The sequence below is a fragment of the Mandrillus leucophaeus genome, unplaced genomic scaffold (assembly GCF_000951045.1).
Source record: "Mandrillus leucophaeus isolate KB7577 unplaced genomic scaffold, Mleu.le_1.0 Scaffold660, whole genome shotgun sequence".
NCBI classification, from domain to species: Eukaryota; Metazoa; Chordata; class Mammalia; order Primates; family Cercopithecidae; genus Mandrillus; species Mandrillus leucophaeus.
The window spans coordinates 241,716-250,947 of NW_012107142.1; the positions used below are offsets into that span (position 1 = coordinate 241,716).

Genomic DNA, 9,232 nt, shown 5'->3' on the forward strand with positions numbered 1-9,232 from the left:
AATTTGAGACCTACCTTCTTTCTTAATATAGACATTTAAGGATATCGATTTTTTCTCTAGTACTACTTCAGCTGCATCTCATACATTTGATATGTTGTGTTTCATTATCCTTCAGAATACAGAAGACTTTCTAATTTCTCTAGTGATTTCCTCTTTGAATAAATTGTCATTCAGAATTTTGATGTTAACTTCCAACACTTGGTATTTTCATGATCATCTGTCTTAGTCAATCTGGGTAGTTGTAACAGAATACCATATGGCTTGCAAACAACAGAAATCTATTTCTCACAGTTCTGGAGGCTGGGAAGTCAAAGATCAAGGCCTGGGAAGAGTCAGTGTATGGTAAGGGCTGCTTCCTGATTCATGGATGTTTTCTTTTCTTGGTGTCCTCACATGGTGGAAGGGGCAAGGAGCTCTCTGGGGTCCCTTTTACAAGGGCATTCATCTCATTGAGGGTTTTTGCCTTCATTGCATGATCACTTCCTAATGGATCTACCTCCAAACACCATCACATTAGAGATTAGGTTTCAATTCTGAGTTTAAGGATGACAAAAGCATTCAGTCCCACAGGATCATCTTATTGTTAGAGATTTCTAATGTATTTCCATTATGGTCAGAAAATAAATTCTGTATGATTTGAATGTTTTCAAATTTATTGTTTTGTGGCCTGAAATACTGTTTCTCCTGGTAAATATATCATTCATACTTGAGATAATATGTATTTTTCATTGATGTGCATATGTATATAAATAAAGTCTGGGTGCTTGTTAATGCTTTTCAATTTTCTATGTCTTTGCTAAATTTTTCTTAGTTGTATTTATAGCTCAAAGAAAGCTTTAAAATCTATAATCATGTTTGTAGAATTCTCCACTTCTCTATTTTTGTTAATTTTTCTTCATGAACTCTGAAGACTTGCTATTGGACCCATTTCTGGTTGCATGTCTTTCTGTTGAATTTACCCTTTCATTTATGAAGTGCCTCTTTTTCTCTCTGGTAATATATATTATTTGAAAGTCTTTTACTGGTAGTAAAATAACCATTTCAATCTCCCATGCTTACTCTTTGTATGGCACTGCTTTTTCCATCAATTTTTATTTATCTGTGTCTTCATACTGAAATTGCATGTTTAACATGCAGATGTGTGTTCATTGCAGCAGTAGTCACGATAGCAAAGACATGGAATCAACCTAAATGCCCATCAACGGCAGACTGGCTAAAGAAAATCTGGCACATATGTACTGTGGAACACTATGCCGCCACAAAAAAAAAATGAGATCATGTACTTTGCAGGAACATGGATGGAGCTAGAGGGCATTATCCTTTGCTAACTAATACGGGAACAGAAAACCGATTGCCACATATTCTCAGTTATGAGTGGGAGCTAAATGATGAGAACATATGGACACATAGAGGAGAACACCACACACTGAGGCCTACTTGAAGGTAGAGGGTGGAAGGAGGGAGAGGATCAAGAAAAATAATGAATGGATGCTAGGCTTAATACCTGGGTGGGTACTAATGGGCACAGAAACTACATGACAAACTCCCATGATACAAATTTACCTATGTAAAAAACCTGCACATGTACCCTGAACTAAAAATAAACGTTAAATTAAAAAAGAAAGAAAGAAAGTTCATGTCTTGAAAAGAGCATATGATTGGGTTATTTTTTTCTTTAATTCAGTCACAGAATCTCTGCCCTTAATTGGAGTGTTGATTTATACAAGCTTTTGTCATTATTGATATGATAGGTTTTAGGTCCACCATGTTATTTTCTCAGTTTTCGTTTCTCTGTTTCTCTCGTCCTGACCAATGATTTCTCATCAGAAACCAGAGAAACAAAGTAGAATAACATCTTTAAAATGCTGGAAGAAAAAAAAGGTCAACTAAGGATTCTATATCCAGTACAGATGTCCTTCAAGATAAAGGCAAAATAAGGAGATATTTCAGGTAAAAGAAAATTAAGAGAATCTGTCACCAGCAGATCTGTACAATAAAAATTGGTAAAGACAATTTTTCAGGCTAAAAACAAATGATACCAAGTGGAAAATGAAATTCTCAGAAAAGATTAAGATGTCAGAAATGGTAGATATTAAGTGCAAAAGGCTATCTTGCTCCCCCCTCCCCCGATTTAATCTTACTTTATATATATAGAACTGTTTTAAAGGTAAAATAAGAAGCCTTTCTTATGGGGCTTATAATCTATGTAAATATATTACATATATTTTTAGTATAAAAGATGGACGTCATATAGAAGATAAATGGTTGCAAGATTTCTATATTTATGTGAACTAGTACATTATTAACTGAAAGTGGGCTGTGAAATGTTAAGAATGAGTTAAGTTCTGAAGGAAATCAAGACACAAAAAATACTCAATAGATCAACGAATTCAGGAGATGGTTTTTTGAAAAAATTAATAGGATAGGCTGCTAGCTAGACTAATAAGGAAGAGAGGCGATCCCAATAAGCACAATTAGAAATGACAAAAGAGATGTTACCACTGACTCTGCAGAAATAAAAATAACCGTCAGAAGCTACTATGAACACCTGTATGCACACAAGCTAGAAAACCTAGGAGATAAATTCCTGGAAACATACACCCTCCCAAGACTGAACCAGGAAGAAATTGATTCCTTGCAAGGACCAATAATGAGCTCCAAAACTCAATCTGTAATACATAGCCTACCAACCAAAAGCAGTCCTGAACCTGATGGATTCACAGCTGAATTCTACCAGATGGACAAAGAAGAGCTGGTACCATTCCTACTGAAACTATTCCAAAAAAATACAAGAGGAGGAGCTCCCCAACTCATTCTATGAGGCCAGCATCATCCTGATACCAAAACCTGGCAGAGACAAAACAAAAAAAACTTCAGGTCAATATGTTTGATGAACATTGATGCAATAATCCTCAACAAAGTACTTGCAAACCAAATCCAGCAGCCCATCAAAAAGCTAATCCACCATGTCAAGTAGGCTTCATATCCAGGATGCAAGATTGACTCAACACATGCAAATCAATTAAGTGTGATTCATCACATACATTGAACTAAAGACAAAAATCACATGATTATCTTAATAGATCCAGAAAAGCCTTTTGATAAAATTCAACATTCCTTTATGTTAAAAACACTCAATAGCAAGTGCTGTGAACCACGTGGGTCCCTGGAGCGTTTTGGGTCCTGGCAGCTGCAGCGGGAGTTCAAATCTAAGCAACTGGAAGGGACCATGGCCAGCTGTGAGCATACCTTCATTGCGATCAAACCAGATGGGGTCCAGCGGGGTCTTGTCGGAGAGATTATCAAGCGTTTTGAGCAGAAAGGATTCCGCCTTGTTGGTCTGAAATCCATGCAAGTTTCTGAAGACCTTCTCAAGGAACACTACATTGACCTGAAGGACCGTCCATTCTTTGTTGGCCTGGTGAAATACATGCACTCAGGGCCCGTAGTTGCCATGGTCTGGGAGGGGCTGAATGTGGTGAAGACAGGCCGAGTCATGCTCGGGGAGACCAACCCTGTGGACTCCAAGCCTGGGACCATCCGTGGAGACTTCTGCATACAAGTTGGCAGGAACATTATACATGGCAGTGATTCCGTGGAGAGTGCAGAGAACGAGATCAGCTTGTGGTTTCACCCTGAGGAACTGGTAGATTACACGAGCTGTGTTCAGAACTGGATCTATGAATGACAGGAGGGCAGGCCACAATGCTTTTCACATCCATTTCCCCTCCTTCCCATGGGCAGAGGACCAGGCTGCAGGAAATCTAGTTATTTAAAGGAACTTCGTCATACTTTGGAAGGAAGCTCTTGGAGCTGTGAGTGCTCCTTGTACAGTGTTACCATCCCCTACCATCTGATTAAAATGCTTCCTCCCAATGTTTAAAAATAAAATAAAATAAAATAAACTAGGTATTGAAGGAACATACCTCAAAATAATAAGAGCCATCTATGACAAACCAACAGCCAACATCATACTAAATGGGGGAAGCATTCCCCTTGAAACCCAGCACAAGACAAAGCTGCCTTCTCTTTGTCTTGGCAAAATGAAAGAAATAAAGGGCATCTAAATAGGAAGAGGGGATGTCAGACTAACCGTTTGTAGTTGACTACCAGCAAATATTCCCTCAAGGCCCACGGGCTCTTGTATCAGCTCATGGTGAATGCTGCCTACTAGTCTTTAATCGATTAAAATGTATAATATGTTTCACTTGTGTATTAGTCTGTTTTCACACTGCTGGTAAAGACATACTCGAGACCGGGCAATTTACAAAAGAAAGAGGTTTAACGGAGTTAACAGTTCCACATGGCTGGGGAGGCCTCACGATCGATCGTGGTGGAAGGCAAGGAGGAGCAAGTCACATCTTGCCTGGATGGCAGCAGGCAAGGAGAGAGCTCGTGCAGGAAAATTCCATTTTTTAAAAAACCATCAGGTCTCATTTGGGCGCGGTGGCTCACGTCTGTAATTCCACCACTTTGGGAGGCTGAGGCAGGGGGATCACGAGGTCAACATATCGACACCATCTTGGCCAACACGGTGAAACCCCGTCTGTACTAAAAATACAAAAATTAGCTGGGCGTGGTGGTACGTGACTGTAGTCCCAGCTACTCGGGAGGCTGAGGCAGGAGAATCGCTTGAACCCAGGAGGCGGAGGTTGCAGTAAGCCAAGACTGCACCACGGCACTCCAGCCTGGCGACAGAGTGAGAGTCCCTCTCAGAAAAAAACAAAACAAAACAAACAGAAAAACCCCATCAGATCTCATGAGACTCATTCACTATCAGTTTGGTCCTCCCCGTCCCACACCCAGGTCAGTGTGATCTCCACAGGGTAGAAACCCAGGGCCCAGCACCTCAGGGTGGCCTCATGGTCAGATGGGGTGGTTGATCACGTGTGTCTTTGGGGGGTCTGAGGAGAAGAGTCAGAAAATTCAGATACTTTGCACTCCGCACCCATGTGACTACCCTGAGAATGGACAGGACACCTGGGGTCGGGGAGAGAGCGCAAAACCCGGACACTAGCCTGGGATTTATCATAGGAATAATTATCACAGGAATCTGGGATAATGTTCCTATTCCTTGGAAAGGTCTAGAATCTGGATAACGCAGCCTAGGTTGAGAGGCTCCAGGTCTCTGAGGACTTAAGCTTCTGACCCAGGTAGAAGCCAAGAGACGCAGAAAGGCTGAAATCAGACCTCCAAAGACACTGAGTGTGAGGCAGAGAACAAGGTCTGAGAGAAAATCGCCCTGTGGTACCCAAAGCTGCTGTGGGGGACAAAGGGAGTCACTGATCAGTATTCTAGGGATTGTCTTCCCCTCCATTCCCTCAGAGACTTCATCACTTAATTGTCCCTCAGAGTCACGTCTCGGGATATGAAACCCAGAGGGAGAGTGATATTCTACCATTGATTCCATTTTCCTCCCCTCCTCGTGGGAGGCCAGCCAGATCTACAGATCAGCGAGACGCCCCACCGCCCCTGGCACCCGCAGGCTATAGGGTCTCCTTCCCGTACTCCAAGTATCTGTGGAGGGACTACACACACGGGCCCTCCAAGTAGGCCCTGGATTGCTCTGCCTCTTCGACCTACTCCTACTTGGGCTCAGTGATCTGAGCCGCCGTAGTCCAGGAGCACAGGTGCTCGTTCAGGACGGGGTAATCCTTGTAGTCTTAGGCATGCTGCTCATACCCGCGGAGAAAGCGGGCCTTGGAACCTACAACTCAGCCAAACATCTCCTGGAAGCTGAGACCCTGGCCCCTCCCCCACCCTCAGCCCCGCCCACTAAGCCCCGCCTTGCCCCGACGCACTCGTGGTGATTTTCGCTCACACTGAAAATGAAACCCGGTAAACGCGCCTGGGGCTCTCCCAAGTCGAGGCTCCAGACAGGTCCCGCAGCCTCGGGGTGGATCTCGGACCTGGACCCGGGGCGACCCGGGCTGTCCGTAGGGGACGGGGAGGAGTCGTGACCTGCGTCCCGGGCTGGGGTCACTCACCGGCTTCGCTCTCGTAGTGGCGAAGCAGGGTCTGCAAGTTCCCTTGGAAAGTCTCTGCGTGGGTCTTGGCGCTTCGTATCTCCCGGTCCCAATACTCTGGCCCCTCCTGCTCCACCCACGGCGCTCGCGGCGTCACTGTCGAATCGCACGAACTGCGTGTCCTCTACGCAGAGGACACGTGCGTAGCCCACCGCGATGAAGCAGGGTTCCCCGCGGCCGGGCCGGGACACGGTGGTGCTAAAATACTGAGAGGTGACAACGTGCTAGCAGTCCTCACTCCCAGCGCCTCCTCGGCCTCGGCGTCCACTCTAGTGGCGCTTGAGGAACCCTTCAGCCCGCCACGGCACCGTGGGAGCCCCTCTCGACTGCCTGAGGCCAGAGCCGCCTCCCTCTGCTTGCGGGGAGGTGTGCAGGGAGAGCCGCGGGCGGGAGCCCGGGCTGCGAGCAGCGCTCGCGGGCCAGTGTAAGTTCCGGCAGGCGCAGGCGCGGGCTCGGCGGGCCCCCGCACACTGAGCGGCCGGCGCCGCCTGCCCAGGGTAGTGAGGGGCTTAGCACCCGGGCCAGCAGCTGTGGAGGTTCCGCCGGGTCTCCCAGCAGTGCCGGCCCGCCGGCGCTGCACTCAAATTCTCGCCAGGTTTAGCTGCCTCCCCGCGGGGCAGAGCTCGGGACCTGCAACCCCCGTGTGTGAGCTCCCCACAGCGGTGGGCTCCCGCGCGGTCTGAGCCTCCCCGACGGGCGCTGCCCCCTGCTCAGTGGCGGCCAGTCCCATCGACAGCCCGAGAGCTGAGAAGTGCAGGCGCGGCTCCGGACTGGCTGGCAACTAGGCCTGCAGCCCCGATGCAGGATCCACTTGGTGAACCCAGTTGGGCTCCTGAGCCGCATGGGGACTTGGAGAACTTTTATATCTAGCCGGAGGATTGTATGTGCACCAATCAGCACTCTGTTCCTAGCTCAGGGTTTGTAAATAGACCAATCAGAATTCTGTGTCTAGCTCAGGGTTTGTGAATACACCAATTGGTACTCTGTATCTAGCTAACCTAGTGGAGACTTGGAGGACTAGCACTCTGTGACTCTGTGTCTATCGCAAGGATTGTAAATGCACCAATCAGCACTCTGTGTCTAGCTCAGGGTTTGTAAATACACCAACTGGTACTCTGTATCTAGCTAACTCTGTATCTAGCTGACTAGCACTGCGTGATTCTAGCTGAAGGATTGTAAATGCACCAATCAGCACTCTGTCAAAATGGACCAATCAGCTCTCTGTAAAAAGGACCAATCAGCTCTCTGTAAAATAGACCAATCAGCAGGATGTGGGTGGGGTCAGATAAGGGAATAAAAGCAGGCTGCCTGCACCTGTTAACTGTAGTTTCTTTGGGTCTGCGTGTGTGGTGGAGTATTGTGGGTGGTTTACTGTGTTATGTGTGTTTCCTTCATGAGCTGTAACAATGTGGAGGTCTGCAGCCTTACTACCGAAAGGAATGAGACCACGAACGCACCCAGACGAACGAACAATTCCAGACGGGTTGCTTTTAAGAGCTGTAGCACTCACCATGGAAGGTTTGCAGCTTCACTCCTTGTGAGATGGAGTCTTGTTTTGTTTCTCACGCTGGAGTGCAGTGGCATAGATGCCAGTTTGATGCAATCTGTGCTTCATTTTTGAGTAAGTGGGACCACAGTCGCCCACCACCAGGACCGGCTGATTTTTTTTGTATTTTTAGTAGAGAAGGGGTTTTCACTGTTAGCTAAGATGTGCAGCTTCACTCTTGACCGCATAGAGCACGAACCAATCAGAATGGAAAAAGTTTCAGATCAGTCTGAACAGATACACCAATCGTTAGGGATTGTTAATACGGATGAGGGTGTACGGATTCATTCGTGACATCAGTGAGACCACAGAACACCAATTACAAACGAAGTGGGAGCCTACGAATGGGGGACTGAGGCCCGCCCAACCCTCCTGGCTTGGCTCCGCGGGTTGGGCGGGTCTCTAGCTCCTAGCTACAAAGGCGGTTTCTTTCCCGACCCTGCACTTACCCACGTAGGTCTCGGTCTCAGGGCCAGAGTCCCTGGGAGCAGCAGCAGGAGGAGGGTGCGAGGGCTTCACAAGCCGCTTCTCAGTATCTGCAGAAAGTCTCAGTCCCATAGGTTGCGACAGGGGGAAGAAACTTCCGGGCATGGGGAATCTGCAAGGCCGGGCTTCCCTGATCTAGACACGGCTCTCAGGCAGGACCTGAGACCCTGAGAGCGGTGGTCCTGCCGGAGGACCTGGGATTTCGCCCTGATCCTTCTGCGCCGACCGGTCTTTGTCACACTGTCTCCCTGTAGTCCTGGCCCAGGAGCTATGTCGTTGATTCTCAAAAGCTTTGGTTTTATGATCCCTATATGCTCTTAGGAATTAGTGAAGATGCCAAAAGTAATAGTTTTCATCTGTTAATATTTACCATATTAGAATTTAAAACTTTAAAGAGTTAATTGATCTAGAGTGTTAATAACCCATTACATGTTAGAAATATTTTCATGAGAAATAACTATTTACCAAAATAATACAGCGAGAAGAGTATTTTTTTACATTTTACATGCTTACAAGTTTTCTTCCGGTCTCTCATTAGACTAGTGGATTTTCATAGCTGTTTCTGCATGTAATCTGTTACTTTGATAGACGTTTATGAAAAAAATCCAGCCTTTACCCAAAGTTGTTGTAGGATTTATTTTATTTTTTTTTTAATTTTTATAACATTGGCAAAGGAATGACCAAGGTAAGGTGAAAGATCCAGGAAGCCAGAACTGCCCCAGGTGTGTGGGCACCAGTCCACAGGTAGCAGGACTGAGGCCTGTGGGCCAGATGTCTTCACAACAGTGAGGTTGATGGAATCCCAGACGTGCTTGAATATAGTCAGGGAGACTGTTTTAGTCTGTGTTATGGTTTGGATCTGTGTCCCTGTCCAAACCTCATGTCAACTTGTATCATTGTTGGAGGTGGGGCCTGATGGGAGGTGATTTGGGGGCCGTTTCTCATGGTTTAGCACCATTCCATTGATGCTGTTCTCGGATTTTCTCACAAGATTTGGTGGTTTTAGAGTGTGTAGCACCTCCCCTGCCCCCTTGCTCTTTGCTTTGCCTTGCCTTCTCATGACTAAGTTTCCTGAGGCCTTGAGGCCTCTCCAGTAAGCCTAGCAAGTGCCAGAATCATGCTTCCCATAGAATCTAACAACCGTGAGCCAAATAAACTTTTCTTTATAAATTAC

The 9,232-nt window shown here is 46.3% G+C and overlaps 1 protein-coding gene and 1 pseudogene across 2 annotated transcripts; one reads left to right on the forward strand and one right to left on the reverse strand.

Moving 5' to 3' along the window:
- Nucleotides 1-3,146: 3,146 nt before the first annotated feature.
- On the forward strand, nt 3,147-3,885 carry LOC105554862 (nucleoside diphosphate kinase A-like). 2 transcript variants are annotated; one of them, XM_012001490.1, is made up of 2 exons: nt 3,170-3,457; nt 3,571-3,885. In XM_012001490.1, exons 1-2 carry the CDS (start codon nt 3,230-3,232, stop codon nt 3,589-3,591), a joined length of 249 nt encoding a protein of 82 aa, XP_011856880.1. In that variant the 5' UTR covers nt 3,170-3,229; the 3' UTR covers nt 3,592-3,885. The 2 variants fall into 2 exon arrangements, with proteins under 2 accessions (XP_011856879.1, XP_011856880.1); XM_012001489.1 differs by having other exon boundaries at nt 3,147-3,876.
- An 881-nt stretch (nt 3,886-4,766) lies between these two features.
- LOC105554865 lies at nt 4,767-8,163 on the reverse strand (annotated as a pseudogene).
- Between the last annotated feature and the right edge of the window lie 1,069 nt (nt 8,164-9,232).